This window comes from Gigantopelta aegis, chromosome 4, assembly GCF_016097555.1.
Source record: "Gigantopelta aegis isolate Gae_Host chromosome 4, Gae_host_genome, whole genome shotgun sequence".
In the NCBI taxonomy this organism is placed as follows: domain Eukaryota; kingdom Metazoa; phylum Mollusca; class Gastropoda; order Neomphalida; family Peltospiridae; genus Gigantopelta; species Gigantopelta aegis.
The window spans coordinates 32,808,494-32,827,999 of record NC_054702.1 but is presented as its reverse complement, the minus strand read 5'-3'; the positions used below and the strand labels follow the sequence as shown (position 1 = coordinate 32,827,999).

General features: G+C 34.5%; 1 protein-coding gene across 6 annotated transcripts in view; it reads right to left on the bottom strand.

Annotated features, from left to right (window-relative positions):
• Positions 1 to 680: 680 nt before the first annotated feature.
• The window catches only part of LOC121370407 (adenosine 3'-phospho 5'-phosphosulfate transporter 1-like), a 30,789-nt gene continuing 11,963 nt past the window's right edge, over positions 681 to 19,506 (bottom strand). For 3 of the 6 annotated variants that reach the window (XM_041495609.1, XM_041495608.1, XM_041495610.1), the window contains 3 exons: positions 15,352 to 15,489; positions 7,704 to 7,930; positions 681 to 4,783 (listed from right to left, as the gene is read on the bottom strand). In XM_041495609.1, the coding sequence (XP_041351543.1) occupies positions 3,666 to 4,783; positions 7,704 to 7,930; positions 15,352 to 15,449 (1,443 nt within the window). In that variant the 5' untranslated portion in view covers positions 15,450 to 15,489 and the 3' untranslated portion in view covers positions 681 to 3,665. Of the gene's footprint in view, positions 4,784 to 7,703; positions 7,931 to 11,743; positions 12,033 to 15,351; positions 15,490 to 19,506 lie in introns of those variants that run through there. The other 3 variants (XM_041495613.1, XM_041495611.1, XM_041495614.1) reach the window with 2 other exon arrangements.

Genomic DNA, 19,506 nt, shown 5'->3' with positions numbered 1-19,506 from the left:
TTTAAAACAAACAAACACTAAAGATTTAATGTATAAAACTATTAAAACAAAAATTTTGTTTAATTAAAACGGAAATGCTAAAAGTTAGTCCATTGGAAGAGCTATAACTGCCATATTCTAAATGTCTTTGTTCGTTTCTGGGCAAAAGTATATGTTGTTCTTTGTTGAAATATAAAAAATGTATAAAAATAGTTAGAAGATATATATATATGCATGTAGCAAATGTTCATTTGAGTCACATCATTTGACAACAAAACAATATAGTTTTACACTAACAAAATTTGTGATGTTACATGTTTATGACATGTAAACTCATATTTGCTGGCCCTACTAAAAGGTGGATGTGTTCCAATTTGATCAAATACTAAAACAGAGTACATGTATTTGATAGATTTGCTTGCAAAAAAAGTAATCTATTTTACAATAATTTTCAGTTTTGTAAATCTTGTGTTTGTTATACAAAACTGCTATAGATGTTACAAGTTAAACTTTGTTTTGTTTAATGACACCACTAGAGCACATCGATTATAATTAATCTTTGGCTATTGAATGTCAAACATTTGGTAATGTCTTAGAGGAAACCTGCAACATTTTTCCATTAGTAGCAAGGGATCTTTTATATGCACCATCTCAAAAACAGGACAGCACATACCACGGCCTTTGATATACCAGTCATGGTGCACTGGCTAGAGCGAGAAATGGCCCAATGGGGATTGATCTTAGACCAACAGTCCACCAAGCGAGCACTTTCCACTGGGTTATGTCTCACCTCAAACTGCTATGCATTTGTTATTAATTATGAACTTCAGCATAGTGAATGCAGAAAACTACTTTAAAAGATTACCAAACTAGTTAAAATTGAGATAACTGACTGATCTAGAAGTGTTGAGAAAATTTACATTTTGCTGCCAGTGAAGAGGTAACAAGATGAAGCAACCCTAAACTTGTATATCATTAACCACCAAGCGAGGTATAATAAATCAGCCTGTTAAAGAAATTATTCTATTAACAAAATTATTTTTGTTCTCATTACATACAAATGCATACAACACAAATGCATCCAATAATGGTTTATGTTTAATGATTGTCAAATAATAAATTGCACAATTAAAACTATAAAATACACCATTAAAGCAATGAAACCTAATAAAGTTTTGCTACAAATAATTTATGATTTGATTTCAGCATTTTTGCACCAATAATTTTCAGCAAGTAAACTGGATTTGACCTGAAGTGCAGAATCATCTTTAGTATTGTATACTATAGAGTTTTCAGATTTTTAAAGATCATTTCAGCTTTTATTTTAAAATGTGATCACATACCTCATTAGACACCGACATTGACTACATTTTCAAAATTAACTATAACCTACGGTAAGTATAAATAAGAACCTATATTACACAAAACCCAAATATGTCTTTTGTAATGTTTTTCTTCAAATCACATTTTGTTTTGTGTAACACTTTAATTACTCTAAATCGTATAATCCAAGAATACATGTTTGTCAAAATAACAATAAATATTAAGGCCTTTATACAATGTATATAATGCAGCTATGATCACTGACCTTTGATCACTATACCAAGTATATGACTGAGTACCACCAATGTACAATATTATTGGAGATGCATCAATCAACACATTAATTACAGCATGATTATTACTGTCTGTCTAATCTTGACATAGTTGGCAAATGAGCATAATTAAGGATTGTTTGTTATTTCTTTTATGTTCATCGGGGTATAAATTTAAAAAAGAATCCACAAACTGTGTGAATCGGCGAAGCGTAAGTTTATGGATGATTTTTTTAATTCATATCCAGATGACCGTAAAAGAAATAAATGACAATACTTATAATTAAATTTGAAACATACTAACAAAAAATAACGCTAAAGTTATTTTGAATAATCTTTTGGGTTCCAAACAATATAGATCAATAAGACCAATTACCAATATAAAGTGATGTCATCAGATATGTGTTACCCGACATTATTTTTTACATTCATCGAAATGAACAAACTTGTGTTGCTACGACAACCAATGGGATGACTTGAAATTGTAATGAGTGCAAAGAAAATTTAATTATATTAAGATGGATGCAAAAGCTATGTTAAGCAAAAATGAGAAATTTAATTATATTAAGATGGATGCAAAACCTATGTTAAGCAAAAATGAGAAATTAACAACACTGGTAATGATATAAATTCTAAAGTTGTATAAACAGGAAAGCAAAAGCTGTTCGTGAACCCGATCATCAGAAACCATAATATGTGTTTTTAGTGCCAACTGTTTCTTGCTCCCTGTCAATTTCTAGTCTTGGGATGGTGGCTGGTGCGTATTAAATAGAAATACACACAACTGGCAGTAGGGCCTTAATGAGTCCAATGGACTCAAGTACTCGACACTTACACTAGATGATGATGAGACTGAGGAATAAAGTAAAGTAGCATTTTGCATCTTGATTCCAGCGCTGACCATGGATGCCAATTCATGCCATTGTATCGCATTTAAAAACCAGTTGATATGTTCAGTGTTATGGCGGACAAACAGCCACTTTAAACAAGAGAAATTAGCACATGATCATATAATTATTGTGTAAACTATATCGCTGACTATTTACTGTTGAAATTATCATCTGATCATTATATTCCCCCTTGTATGGGTATTCGAGTCCTGTGAATGAGACTCGAGTCTTGCTAGACTCGACCCGTAGCCGAGTACTCGAGTACTCATGGAGACCTTATAGTTGGCAGTACATGCAGTTGGCATTAAATCTAGAGTACACTGTACTTCAACACACATTGATGCCCTGAAGATAGCTTCACAAGTGTCATCTTGTTCTTGATCATAAATATATAAAAACCTAAAACTTACAAAATTGCCGAAATACTAAAATGCCTACATTGCACTTATTTGTTCAATACTGCACTTTCAATATCTATTGAAGAAAATATATATAATATCTTAGGTTTTCAAACCATTTGTCTTGGTCATGGCTCGTAAAACTAGGAATTAAAAAATGTAATTTAAAAAAATGTGTGGTTAAAAATAGGATTTTAATAGTTTGTGTGAGAATATACAGCCAAACAACTGGTCAAATTATAGCACTATATTTCTTGTTCATTATTTAAGAAGCACCATACTACCCGGTAGTACCTTGCAACAACCAAACCACAATTTCTTGGACAGTCAGTTTGGAGAAATTATTAACAATCTAGTAGTGTCCAAGCAACTGTAATTTCCAACTTCTAATTCTAGCTGCAATGTATGCATTAATGGGGTTTTTTTTTTTTTTAATTTAATTATAATTTGTGTTATATTTGTGGTCTTAGATTTAGGAATACTAAGAGCAAAAACAGTATAAAATATGATGCTTCTACTCAAAATATAACATCATAAATCATGAACTACAGTTCAAATATAATGTGAATTTTTTAGAGTGATACAAATTTATACTTGGTAAATTGACATAAAATTTCAGAAAAGAAGAAAGAAAATTCACATCAACATTTTAACTCAAATGTTTTAAATTGGTTGCAAGTTTGGGATCAGTCTTCTAATTATATAATTTGAATTTAGATCTTTTATGTATAATATATTATAGGCAGTATGGAATATATATAATAAGGCTAATACATGTAATAAAGCATCACAAGAGACTGACTTTAGATCTTTGATATTACACTTGCTGGTGGAGCTGATGGTTTGCTCTGGGACTGTTTTAGAGATCTCTTCCTCTGATTGGCATAAATACGTAAAAATAGAGCAACAAAAACAAACATGATTCCCAAAAACCCAACAATGCTGACCGGATGGCCATAGATCATACAGGACAAGAAAATGGCCAAACCCTGTCGCACTGTCATGATGATTACAAACGTAACTGGACCAAAAGATGAGATGGTGTAGAAGATGAACAGTTGTCCAGCAGCAGAACAAATACTAAGGAGAACAGAGTGTAAGATAAATTCAGGATGACGAAACATAAAACCGGATGATTCTAAGAATCCACCTTGCTCTGCCAGCGCAACCGTGGTGAGGAGACAGGAGAACATGTTCACCCCGGCCATCATCTGGACGGAAGACATCTTGTAATGCGTGAACAGCTCCCCCTGCCAGTTGGAGGTGAAGCTGTCGAACAGCATGTACCCGACTAGCAGGACAACTCCGGAAAACGTCGTCACGGTGTCTCTGTGCCGGGTCACGTCTCCACTTGTGAGGAGAAACATGCTCACCCCGACGGATATGAGCACCGCCGTGAAGTACTCATAGTACTCGTAGGTCTTCTTCGACACCACCTTGCCCATCAGCATCACCGGGATCACCTTTGATGCCTTCGCCAGCACCTGGGTCGGAAAACTGACAAACTTGAGAGCCTCGTACTGAAACCAGCTGCTCATGATGTTCGAGAAGGAACTGTACGAATATTTATACAGAGGAGCGGTGTGCTCCGGTTGCTTTCGGAAGAAGATGACAATCAAGGAGATGAGGAATGCCAGGATTCGGTTGACAAACACCAGGAAAGTTGAGTTTTTGAAGAATTCTCCAGGCGTCGTTTCTGTCTTGCCGTATTCGTGAGTCATGATTCTCTCCTGCAGCACACCCCACGTCAGGTAGGTGATCTGTAAGCCGACGAAGCAGAACATGAGTCTAACTCCTCGGCTAACGGTGGACTCCTCGACAGTGGAAGATTTGTTTGATACACCACCTTCCTCCAGGCTCGGCTTTTCATGTTCCTTCCCAAACACACAGAGGACAGCAAAGTTGGACAAACAACCTGGACCTGTAATTGTAAAGGAAAGAAAAAGTGTAACAACACCTCAGCACATTTTTAGCTATTTGGGGACTAACATATTATGGTTATTAACAGAAGGTTAATTTTTTGTATCAGCTGTAGATATTATACTCTTCAAAAAAAGTACGGGAACCTGAAATATTAATGTTAATATCAATTATTAGACCAAACATACGTTTTGACCACAGACATCCTAGTAAAGAATGTTCAGGTCTGTTTATCAACACTCCGAAACACATTCCATAGTTTGCACGTGCATCACGCATTTGCTCCGTACACGTGTGTGGGGTGTCATTCTTGATTTTAACAATTTCCAGGAAGGTCCATTAATCACTGTGGAACATTATTTCTGTAAATCTTTTTCATTCTGTTGATCATACAGTTGTTATTGTTTTGTTTTTAGTAATTTTTATTGTTTCAAATTTCACTTCTGACCCCAATCGTCCTTCAAGATCTTTGGTGGTCATAAAACCTACTGTAATACTGAACTACCGGTTGTAATGTTTTCCCAATTAATTCACTACTATCATATAACCATTCCGCACAGCTAATATACCTTACAATTTTGGCAATTGTAAATTCTTATTAGAGTTCCGCTACTTTTTTTGAAGAGTATATATTCATGTATATTAAAGGGAATGTGCTAAAATTACATGTTAAATACATTTTCTTGTTTCGAATATCAGTGTCAGTATATTCTATGCATTTCCGGTTGCACTAACATTTGTAGTAACTAAAACTTCATTTTATTTTCTAATTTATTTTTGTTTATTACATACAAAATTATTGGGATTAAAATGTAGTGTCAGTTTCCTTATACATTTAGAAACACCTTGTATATACAAACACTGATATTTTAAACAAGAAAAGGCATTTTATATTTAACTTTAGTCATTAAAAATGCTCTGTTGGGTGGAAACATGTTACAATTGTAGCAAAGTCAGGAGAATGAAGAAAATGCAAAAGCCATGTTTTGAAATATATTTATTTTCAATTTTTTTTGTATGTAATACCTTCTTTCTCTCATGTGGGAATTCTGCTTTGCAAGGGGACAACCATAAAGTATGTACAGAAAACATCTGGGACTTTTTTTTGACACACCCTCCCCTAAGTATACCTTTTATACATTTAATCATTCCCCCCTCCCCATATACAGAAAAGTACATTGGAGCTTGGATTGAATACATTATACTCAAATAATTTTGCGAAATTCAGGTAATAAGAGACATTTAATACTGTAAATTTCTAACATGCTGCTAAATAAAAATATTTATAATAATATTTGACATTCATCAAATTAATACTTTGTAACACTTAACTGCTGCATTTTTTAACTGAACACACTGGTTGATGTACTCTGTCAGCGATATACCCCGTCCCCTCTATACCTTTTGTACATAATTCCCCATCCCCTCTTCCCTCTTTATGGATGGCCTAAGGTAAAAATTTAACTAAACCTGCATTTGAATGTGACTTAGACTTTAAATAACATCTAAAGAAAAAACAAACAAAAAACATAATGCTTAAATATTAAAATGTACTTAGACATCTTTAACTTTTAAATCTTACATTAATTTTTGTGTTGGGCCAAAATGCAAGGAATATTTGATGTTGAACCATACTAAAAAATATCTTTTATGTTATGCCAGTTCTGTTGGTACACAGTTTACAAGAAATTTTGTATAAATCCAAACTACAAAAGAATTTGTGTAAAACCCAACTACGGTACAACATATTTTGTATTGAGCCTGGCTACAATTTATTTTGTTAAGCCAGGCTACAAGATATTATACTCAAAAAAAAAAAAAAAAAGGAACTTGACTTTAATTCAATGTCCAATACAAGAACCCACTGCATTTTAAATCACATGAGCATAAAAATAATTTTAAAATGAAATGGAACAATAGTCTAAATAAATGCCATACAAAAAGCATGCAGTCCGGACCTTGAATTGTGATTTAATTTTTCTAAATATTCTTGTACATCCAGATGTTGCCTGATCTTTAGAAATACAATATACAAGTAAGTTAGCTTATCAAGAAATAGATTGTATATTAGTTTTCCTAGAGGATATCAAACAGTTAACATCCGTTTTTAACAAAGACAACAGGTAGCAGGAAATTAACCAGGCCAATAGAAATGATATCTGGAAGGGTGGACAAAATCTATAGTGTGGGCTTTACAGCCTTTAGTTGGAGGGGGGAGGGACCACACAAGTCAATTGTATCTTTATTTATGTAGAGTTTATAGGACAAAAACAACTTACATTTTCGTCTTTGAGTGAGGGTCACAGGTCTCTTTCTGGAATCATTACAATGATGTAATGTAGACATTTGGGGGATTCCATCTCCTAACCGTACATTAATTAAATTATCATTTTATCAATACGCTGAAATATTCAGCCGACTTTTTCAGTCACATTAGCTGTTGGAACAGTTTACATGTCCTACACTCCAAAACATTTGTCCCAGCAAAAATGTTAATGTAACAGGCCCGTAAGAACAATATAAAGATGGGATGAGGTGGGGTAGGGGGGGATGTGGGCACAATATCTAGTGTGGGACCCCCAGTCTCTATAGCTAGTGGGGGGGGGGGGGAGGGTTGACCACAAGCCATTTTTATCCTTATTTATAACATTAGGACAAAAGACATTTTCACTTGTGTATAGAGCCCTGAACACCTGGTAAAAATATTTATTAAAATAATAATAATAATTTGTTGTGAAAATACATGTTTTTAATTGTATTATTATTATTTTTTAAAGTAAATTTTATTTCCCCAGAAACCATTCGGTCATGTCAGGGTCCTGGTAAAAATATTACTTACCGTACACACATTAATTAACTACATTCACACATTCTCAATATTTACACAGGTTTGGAGAGATTCTATTCACTAAGACACGAACCTGCAGTCTCATTATACTTTGTCTGCTTCAAGTATCTAACGACGAGGGCACCAGGGACGAAAATGGTTGCATATCCGAGAATGTTGATGGCGAGCCTGAACAACCAGAAGTCAAACCAGCTGTCCCCGGGTGTAGCCGGCGTACTGTCGGGGCCCAGCACATTCTGAGCAAAGATCACATATGGTGTGACCACAAGCAGCAGTGCACCCAGAAAGATGTATGCCATTCTGAAAATAAATATATATATTTATTTTTTAGAAACACATACAGTGAAACCTTTCAAAACCGGACCCTCTGTAAACCGGAATTCTCTCAAAACCGGACATTTTTCACGGTCCTTTTATAAATATCAGTACAAAAGATAACCTCTTTAAACCAGATACCCCTTAAAACGGGATGTTTTACTTGGTGTCGAGGGTGTCCGGTTTATGGGAGTTTCACTGTATATATACAGTAGAATCTCGCTGGGTCAAACTCGGAAGGATCGAATACATCGCAACGCTCGAACCAGAAACAAAGTCATGAGTTACACTTACACATTGTTGAGCGAATGGTTAGGTAGAACTACCTGACAGGTTGAACACTTTCTCGAGCACCGACAGGGTTCAAGCCAACAGGATTCAACTGTGTATATAATACTATATATGATAATAATTGTGCTTAAGCTGCCAGGGAATATTTTATTTCAGCTTTTACTGTGAAAAAAACTAAGGGGAGAGATTAACTGCTTACCTAACTTTGATTATGGGGAGCTGTTTAAGATATTACCATACAGAGCATTGATACTTAATCCTTTTGTTGTACAGTGAAACCTCTCAAAATCGAACGTTTTTCATGGTCCCTTTTTAACTAAAAGCTAAAAAGTATTCTCCTTTAATTTAGTCTCAAGGAAGAGATGGAGAGACAGAAACATACCGTAGCTTCCCAGAATTTGATTAGCAGCTACTATTCATTGTTTTAGAATTATGTAGAGGTCTCTCAAACTTGCAGAGCAAACTGATACAATAATGAAACAGGTGTTCTTTGGTTGGGCATAAAAAATAGAGCAAATTGTGATGCAAAAATGAAACCGGTGTTCTTTGGTTGGGCATAAAAAATAAGATTAACAATTTAACAAATTTTATCACAAAATCTGCATCCAAATTAAAGTTTCAAATATCCAAACAGAAAAACATGTTGGCATATCTACAAATGAAAGACACTTTCACATTAGCATATTCAACTTTAAAAGACATTTGGTAATTTGGTAAACAACAGCTTTAACATTGCATAAAGTATTGCCTAACACTACTGTACATTGTACACTGAAGCTAATCATTTGTTTCAGTTACTAGTACAAATGTACATTGTATTTTTATTTCTGTACCACAGTTCTCCAACAAAATAGTAAAGAAAAACATATTGCAGTGTTATAAAATATTGTGGATCATTTGTAAAAATTAAGACAAATTAAATACTACCTGATATGCTATATGCATTCAAATGACCCTTGTGGCTTTTAAAGTTTAATCTCTAGACAAACAAACATAACTTCCTTGAACATAATTTACAATAAAGTCAGGGTGTTTTATTATCCTTGCAAGCAGGAAGCTGTTTGAAATACATGGAAGTACATGGCTGAACTGAGTGAGGTGGGGGCTACAGTAACCACTGAAATCTCTGCCTACAGCCTACCAATGAACACCACAAAAGCTTCAAAATAAAGTTGTTTGCTTGTCTGGTTTTGTTTTAATTTTTGATGCACCAATCCCTGTTCCAGGGTAGAAAAAAAACCCAGGGGACAGCTGATCAACACAATGCAGAAAAGATTTTTTAAATGCCAGAATACTTGAAAACACATATAAAACATTTGATTCAATAAAGTATAAAAAGATAAACATGTACATGTATAAATGTCTGAATGCATAAAACTGATACATAACATTAACAGTAATGGATGCATACAAGAATAGTTATTGACGGTAATGGAAGATTTTCTTAACTGATTGAAACATATTTTAACTGCATTTTAAAAAGACAGAAAGAATTAAGAATTAAATGACACTCAACACATTTTCGTTATAGTTATGACATTGACTATGTGGTTAAGGACCTGACAGATAATGAGAGAGGAAACCTACTTCTACCACACCACAGGCTACTCTTTTCAATTAGCACTAATTTTATATGTACCATATGCATACCACCGACAGGATAGTGCAAACTATAGCCTGTCAGTGTTACACCAGTTGTGGTGCACTGGCTGGATCAAGATAAAATCCCAATATGCCCACTAATGAGAATTGATTTTAGACCGCCCATGCATCAGGTGAGCTCTCTATCACTTAATCTATACCTGTGACGTCACACTATTGTTCTAACTTCTAGGTGTAGATTATTTTTCAAGAATCAACACCTGTGAAACAATGCAATCTGATCTTTTATGAGTTCAGGTCAGTGATTCGAGCCCACTACTAACAGAACCTATTCAAGTACAACACTTTAGCCCACGAGGCCAAGCATCTGCATTTACATGTAATATAAACTTGAACTAGTGATTGTCTGAAACTAAATCTGAAATTACATGTTTAGCACGTGCATCACGCTTAATGCTAGCCATCCACTGCTGAAGTTTTCTTGGCCGAATCGTTCAGGTTAGGTCCAAAAGGATCCTACCATTTTGGGTTATTAGTTTTGTAAATATTTTTTGCCATTTTAACCAATATTTTCATTTAAAAAGGTAAAACAGAAGTTAATTTAGCAATCACATAATTTTTAAAAACTAATAATGAATTAAGTTTGAGAATGCACTCGGAAGTGTAGATTCATGAAAAATAATTAGCTCACCCCTTACGTGGATCGTGAATTATTTTTCACGAATCTACACCTCCTCATACTTTCTCCATTATGTACTGTACTATGCATGCACCATCCTCAGCATTTTAAACAAGTATTGGATACGTATTTTCCATCTTATAGGCTCTCTCCAGTTTTCTTTATATATGTAGACATTGTTGATTCCAGAAATGATTCTCTGGAGGTCAAGTGTGACGATGAGCTGAGAATTTGTCACATTAAATATATATATATATATATATATAGAGGATTTGTCACAAGTTTTTTTTTAATATGTAAAATATCAACTGAGTCTACATTAATCGGCAGAGCCTCGACAAATACCAATTAACTAGGCGAGGTTGATATTTTACATATTAAAAAAAACACAAATAGCAAATTCTAGTTATCCTATAAAACTTCTGAAATAACATTTTCAATCGATATTTAGTAAAGCACAGTATTAAAGTCATCTTCATCGGTAATATTACGTCATCACGATTAGCACAAATTAGTTTTTTAACTAAATTTTATGAAAACGTTATGCTAAGTTATACAGGTCTTGTTGGCTTGTAAACAAATGGCCCATTGACAGCAAAACCTTAGAGATCTTGCAAATTTGCATATACCTTTAAATTTGCATATCATTATTACAATGGTTAATACATGGGTAAGTTATAGGATAAATATCCATTCTATCCCCAACTCATCCTACATTACTAGTTTAAGTATAGGGTCTGTTCACAATTATTGTTGTAATTTTTACAATTTTCTTTTTAAAAATCTAACACTACCCCTTTCCAGTATTATTGAAAATACTGATTTCATAAAGAATATTTTAATCAACATTTTGTTTCTCTTAAAACTGTTTGCCCCCCAACCACCCTAGCATATAGATTAAAACTTTGTGAACATGATGATATTAAACTGAACTGCCCCTTAATACTTCAAAATGAATCAAATCCAATGGACTGTCTAAACCAGATTCAAGAAGGACAGATTAAATGCACTGGTATACACAGGGTGCTGGATTAAACAGATTTCACCCTAGCTAATTAATATAACGGAACCAGACTTATGGTGCCGGTTTACATAGAAACATGGAGTACACAGATGCCGGTTTGGATAGAGTCTATCATAACATGAAAATTATAACAAATTATGCACCACACTAGTATGTATTTAAAGCAACATGACAAAGTGGCAAATTTAAGTCACAAAGTTACCCGATTTGACTTGTTCCCCAGTTAACTTCAGGCAAGCGAGATCAGTATAAACGATACTACGAAAATAATGTTTGTATCTGATCTGTGCACATCCCGGAGCTGTCACGTTTCTCGTGTAACATCTGTTCCATGCATCTGTCCACGCACAGCTTAATTACTTACATGCATTCATACATACAGGCACTACTTTAACAATTCAATATGTGGACTCGCTTTAAAACATCATCTGATTGCTTACAACTGCACATATAATTAAAAGAAACAAATTCCCTTTATTACAGACGGGTACATGTGCCTTGTATCACCAACAGTTCAACCCTGAAAGTGTTAATGTGAGATAACAGTGGGTGGAATCATTGAAGGTGTCATTAATGATCCTGCCTGATCTAGCCAGCACTCAGAGTACTTATCACAATAGAGATGGCTCACACAGGTCTGTATTAGTCCACATGAGCAGATGGTGAGGTCGCCAGCTGTGAGATTTTATTCTCTTTTGTTTAGTTTTCTTCAATGACAGCATTAGAGCACATCGATTATTAATCACTGGTTTCTGGATGTCACATATTTGTTAATTAATCATGCGTTATTGACAATCTAATTAAAAGTAGCTCCACTATTACATGTGGATCTAACAGCAGCCCGTTGGAGTTCATGTCCAGTTGACCTTTCAATCGACCAATCAAAACCTTACTTGCAAAATCATGCCAGTGATTTGAAAATAATTTGAAAAAATTCGGGATTATACCGAGGGTATACGAAATGATTCGGGTGAATTACGAAATATGCCAGAAACTAATTGCAATATAACATTTTATATAAAAAAAAATTCAAGATGAACAAAAAACCATGATGGTATAGCCATAAAATCTGTTTATACTAGTATACAATCCAGAGTTTATTACTGCACTTTTCCCCCTGTTTTTTTCAATGTTGAAATAGAGCAACAAGTTCGCCTATTGCATAAATAGTCTCGCCTGATATTTTTAGAATTTGTATGCTCCCGAATAATGCTATAAAAGGTGATGTGTAATTGGTTGATATTTAAATTGTTATTTATAGATGCAATGTCACCTGGACATGGGAGTCCACGCAATGCTGTTAGATCTACTGGTAGACCCAGTAGAGCTAATTTTAATCAAATTGGCGTTACTGAATGTCAAATATTTGGTAAATTAATCACTGGTTACTGGATGTCAAAATATTTGTTAATTAATCACTGGTTATTGGGATGTCAAATATTTGGTAATTAATCATGCATTATTGAATGTCAAATATTTGGTAATTAATCATTGGTTACTGGATGTCAAATAGTTGGTAATTAATCACTGGTTATTAGATGTCAAATATTTGGTAATTAATCATTGGTTACTGAATGTTAAAATATTTAGTAATTAATCATTGGTTATTGGATGTCAAATATTTGGTAATTAATCACTGGTTATTGAATGTCAAATATTTGGTAATTAATCACTGGTTATTGGATGTCAAATATTTAGTAATTAATCACTGGTTACTGGATGTCAAAATATTTGTTAATTAATCACTGGTTATTGGATGTCAAATATTTGGTAATTAACATGTGTTACTGAATGTCAAATATTTGGTAAATTAATCACTGGATACTGGATGTCAAATATTTGGTAATTAATCATACATTATTAAATGTCGAATATTTGGTAATTAATCACTGGTTATTGAATGTCAAATATTTGGTAAATTAATCATTAGTTATTGGATGTCAAATATTTGGTAATTACTCACGGGTTACTGGATGTCAAATATTTGGTAAGTAATCACTGGTTATTGAATGCCAAAATATTTCGTAATTAATTATTGGTTACTAGATGTCAAATATTTGGTAATTAATCATTGGATGTCAAATATTTGAAAATTAATCATTGGTTATTGGATGTCAAATATTTGGTAATTAATCACTGGTTACTGGATGTCAAATATTTGGTAATTAATCATTGGATATTGGATGTCAAATATTTGGTAATTAATCATTGGATATTGGTTGTCAAATATTTGGTATTTAATCACTGGTTACTGGATGTCAACTATTTGGTAAAAGTGACACAGTCTTCAGAGAAAACCTGCTAAATTTTATTTTCCAGTCAGGAAATAATATACCACATCATTTGACACACATGTACCAGTTGTGGGGTACTGGTTGGGATGGGAAGAAACCAGTCAGTCTGCCTGGGTTTGATCCTATGATCAAGCACCTACAGGTTGGGATGGGAAGAACCCAGTCAGTCTGCCTGGGTTTGATCCTATGACCAAGCACCTACAGGTTGGGATGGGAAGAACCCAGTCAGTCTGCCTGGGTTTGATCCTATGACCAAGCACCTACAGGTTGGGATGGGAAGAACCCAGTCAGTCTGCCTGGGTTTGATCCTATGACCAAGCACCTACAGGTTGGGATGCGAAGAACCCAGTCAGTCTGCCTGGGGTTTGATCCTATGACCAAGCACCTACAGGTTCAGTCTGCCTGGGTTTGATCCTATGGCACCTACAGGTTGGGATGGGAAGAACCAGTCAGTCTGCCTGGGTTTGATCCTATGACCAAGCACCTACAGGTTGGGATGGGAAGAAACCAGTCAGTCTGCCTGGGTCTGATCCTATGACCAAGCACCTACAGGTTGGGATGGGAAGAAACCAGTCAGTCTGCCTGGGTTTGATCCTATGACCAAGCACCCCAGGTGAACACTGACTGAGCTAAACCTCCAGCCAGGTAATCAATTTAACAAGGAAAGAAAAGGAAATTTTGATTAATGCCACCTCAAAACAGTTTAAATTACAGCCATTTGTGTCTTTTTGACACTTGTTTAAGAGAGAGAGAGAAAACTTAATTACTGCCTTCATACTAAAGCTATTCCTATCCAAAACCAGCAAGGATTCTTTTAGCTCAAGTTATCTCCATCCTTACCCTTATTGCTATTGATATGCATATGGGAAGGCTAGAGGAAACTATGTAATGCTTTGACAATTGTCAACAACCAAATGGTTGCAAGCTATGCTATACGAAGAAACCCGACACCCTTATGCAAAATAAACCTGCGCTGTACTTTCTTGTGGTGAGGTACAGGAGCATGGAATTTGTTCATGTAGCATTGGTACTGGCTAACAGCATGTAAGTTTAATGTCATGACTGGAGTTAAGAATAATCATACTAAAGCTCTGTAGCTTCAGATTTAGGAAACATTTTTTATTTTAGATACAGTAGCTTGCAACCATTTGGTTGTTGGTGATTACCAAAGCCTGAGTTTATAAAACACTAGTGCTGAAAAATTTACAAGTTTTTTAAGAATACTGCTAAAGCAATGTATGTCCACATCCGAGCTCAACCAAATTCGTTTTATCTCCTACCATAACTCTGTCTGGGTAAATCGCTGTAAAAGATAAACTGGATCTGCAACTCAATAAGATTAAGATATATATACATATAAAATTCAGCTCATTATCTTGACACATTATGCAAAATATGTCTGGAAAACTATATATGAGACAGACATGAACCTATTGTCCCTTCTGGTTGGACCGGAAGAGGAAAAAAACAGTTACTTCAATTTACCCATTATAGTGGTCATTAGTTTCGGTCTTACCTTTTCAGTGTGTTGAAGAACATCCGACATGTCCATGGTAACTGATTCTTATACAAATTCTCCTTGCACTTGGTGGTCAACTGGTCCAGTAAATACATGTTTTCAACTATGTGTGTTCTCACATGCAGTCAGCAAATACTAAACATCAGCAAACAAAGGAATTAAACACACTGTTCTGGGTTTGTAGCCATTGTTAAACTGTTTCTCACAGAGACCTTTTTCACCAGTAAAATAACACATTAAATATTTTCTTGTTTGTAATGTATAGAGATTATTATATGAGCTTATGTGTCATACTGATTTTGCGAAACCAGTGTCAGGATTCTTGTATTACTCGAGCGAGAGCAAGGGTAATACATGAATCCTGATGCGAGTTTCGTAAAATCAGTACGACTCACACGCGAGTATAATAATTTCTTTATTATCCATATTATTATTGTTGTTTTCTTTATGAATAACAAGACCCAACTCAAAAGGTTTCAGCCACAACTAGAAGGTGACAACAAAATGATGTCATATTTCAAATGCAGTCTGAACTAGGACTGGAGAAGCAACATCATGTTATGACGTCACTTCCCAAAATTACGTCATTACATTTGTTATTACACGTGTGCCTCGTATGATTATTAACTCAGTTATGTTGAACCATATGGATAATAACAGTGTCTATATATTCAATACAATGATGGTCATCTTAATGTATGGGTTTTCTTATTTAGTTTCCATCTCAGGTCCGCTCGCTGACATGTCAATGGAGTTCAGGATCAGGTTCATCTTACTGTTTGTAGCAGCCTAAACTGGATTTTACTTCCAGTTTGGGCAACCACAAACATTAGAACAACCAGTTCTAACACTTGAATATACAGACATTGATATTCTGAACACGAAACTGTGTTTAATATGCAATTTTAGTCATGAAAAAAGACTGTTACTGGAAAACATGTTACAGTAGCAGTACATCGAGTACAGTCTCTGTGTTAAGTACCGCAGACCAGGTTGCATTTATTATCCATATGGATCAACATAACCAGGTTAATAATAATCATATGAAGCCCGGACTGCATGTGAAATATGCCGTCATTTCGTCATCTCCTTCTAGTTGTGGTTGAAACATTCTGACACTAGGCCCTTGGGCCTTGTTATTCATTAAGAAAAAATTACAATCATAATATGGATAATAAAGAAATTATTACACTCGTGCGTGTGTCGTATTGATTTTACGAAACTTGTGTCAAGATTTATGTATTACCCTCGCTCACTCGGGCAATACAAAACTCCTGACACTCGTTTTGTAAAATCAGTACGACACACAAGCTCGGATAATAATCTCTATGTATTAAGTACCGTAGTCCAAGTTGCATGTATTAAGTACTGTAGTCCAAGTTGCACGTATTATATACCATAGTCCAAGTTGCACGTATTAAGTACCGTAGTCAAAGTTGCACATATTAAGTACCGTAGTCCAAGTTGCACGTATTAAGTACTGTAGTCCAAGTTGCACATATTAAATACCGTAGTCCAAGTTGCACGTATTACGTACCATAGTCCAAGTTGCACGTATTACATCAGGGGTTCAAAATTGTTCAAACAAATTACTTGCCACTGGGCAAGTGACAATCAGATATTCAGTTGCCCCATATATTTTTCCACTTGCCCATACTTCTTAAGGTAACCAATTGTGTTACTCCTATTTAATTTAATACAGTGCTTAATAGTGTAATAATCTTGAAAGAATTCTTTTATGGCTGGCATTGGTTCAATTTTTTTTAGGAATTTTGGCCCATGTGTCATTATTGTGTGTATATTATTTAACATTTTGTGCCCCAAGACACTTCTCTGGGGTGTTTTTACCCTGTTAATAGCTGAGAAAAGTCTCTCACAAACAGCTGTGGCTGGGCTCAAAGTAAACATGAGCTCTGTTTCTTTTCAAATGTTTTTAAATAGTGCAGGCTTGGTAAACAACAGCCTCCCTGGGTGTACATCGATTGCAGCCTTGTATTTTTAACTTATTGGGCATAATTTATTTGTTAAAAACTATTAATAAAGCAGAAATTTTTTAATAATTCATGTATGCTTAGAGGGCATCACACCATCACGATTATGACGTAGGGCTAATGAAATATAACTTTACCTTACCCGTTCATTTTACACGAACGTAGATTTACATTTGTAAAGTACTGAAAAAAAACCCATCAAGTATGTTCTGCTACAAGGTTTATTATATCTAAACTAAAATGTCTTGTAACTTTTATAAGAATACAGTTCATAATATTTAGGAACCACGTTAACGTCTAATTTAATTTGAATATGACAATTTTAAACTGTAACCCACCTCATTTACCATGTTTGCAAGGATTCAACATTATGATTGCACACACAAGGCATGTATACTTTATTTTTATATAAGCTGTAAAGCATATTGGAAGCTATTTCCAAGTTGGAAGATCATCGAACCAATTACTTGTATGAATTCAGTCGAACGTTCAGTGGCGGAAATTACTGATCTTAGTCGATAGTAAAAGGTGAATAACTTTAAAAGTTGTTATCGAACTTTTCAACACATTGTTTTCCATTTTGGTGTGTCAACACATTGGCAAGAGTTCCGATCGTTCCAGCATTTAGAGCTATGTAAATGCTCGCACGATCGGAACTCTTTCCAAAGGTTTTATCGAAATTTGTAACAAAATTTAAAAACGGTTTTAGGGGTTACATTAGTCACTTGTCATCAGGCATATGCAGTTAACATAATTACTTGCCCGGCATGAAAATTCCACTTGGCACGGGCGTCGGGCGATGGGATTTTTGAACCCCTGTACGTACCGTAGTCCAAGTTGCACGTATTACGTACCATAGTCCAAGTTGTACGTATTAAGTACCGTAGTCTAAGTTGCACGTATTACGTACCGTAGTCCAAGTTGCACGTATTAAGTACCGTAGTCCAAGTTGCACGTATTAAGTACCGTAGTCCAAGTTGCACGTATTAAGTACCGTAGTCCAAATTGCAGGTATTAAGTATCGTAGTCCAAGTTGCATGTATTAAGTACCGTAGTCCAAGTTGCATGTATTCATTAATGCATGTGCATGTAAATGTTGTCACATATTTACTATAATAATTATTGTAGTTTATAAATAAACCAACATCAAATGATTTGGTTAATTTTTGTTTTACAAATTATTATCAAATTGCACAAAATGTTTAAAATGATTTGATTAAAAATGTTTTAGTAAATTTCAAACTTAAAACTACATTTTTTTTAATGTACACTATAATTATAATATATATATATACCATTGAACATATAACAAAATAACTACTCCAAAAAGCCCCAAGCTTTTGCAATGATAAAATTAGAAAGTTTTGAATTTGATTCTTAAAATATTAAACAGTTTACACCCATAGTATTATTTCAAGTGACAAATTAAAATACTACAAACCAAAGTTAGTTATTAAAATCTGTTTCTGAGATTTTGGTATTAATGTACATGCATACGTTTCCAAAAGAAATACAGACATGCCAATATGGATAAGCAGAGCTCCACCATTTGTACAGCAAACAGCTCTCAATGGTCAACAGATACTGTCTCATCTCAAACAGAAGCTAAAACCAGTCACAAATCCAAACATTTCTCTTTAAAAAGTCATAAATATGGCCTGTGTACTTCATTTGCAAGTCCAATTGAAGTACCCATTTGAAACAGCCCAGAATTAAAAGGTCAACTGACAATAAAACAAAGTCTTAAACATCGTACAGGAATCTAAGATTGATATTTATACAGTTTTATGTCTTTGTTGCTTTAACAACTGAAAACTCTGAGTGGGACTGCGTAAATCAGGCCTTGATTAGTATACTAAAGAACCTACATGTACATCGATTTATTTAGATTAGAAGGAAATGAAAATAGTTTTCTAGATAATCATTCATGTAACAATGTTGGAACTAGAAAGGAAAGGAATATTTGTTTAACCAACACCTCAGCACATTTGAAAGAATTTATTTGGTGTCTAACATATGGCTATATCAACACTTAGTCAGGGGCAGGCAGTTTTTTGCTTGAGCATACTGAGGATAAAATTACGTACCTAAAAATCTTGGCAGTTAATGGATATGTAGTCTGTGTGTAAATTTTAGATAGATCATATCAAAGGAATTGCTG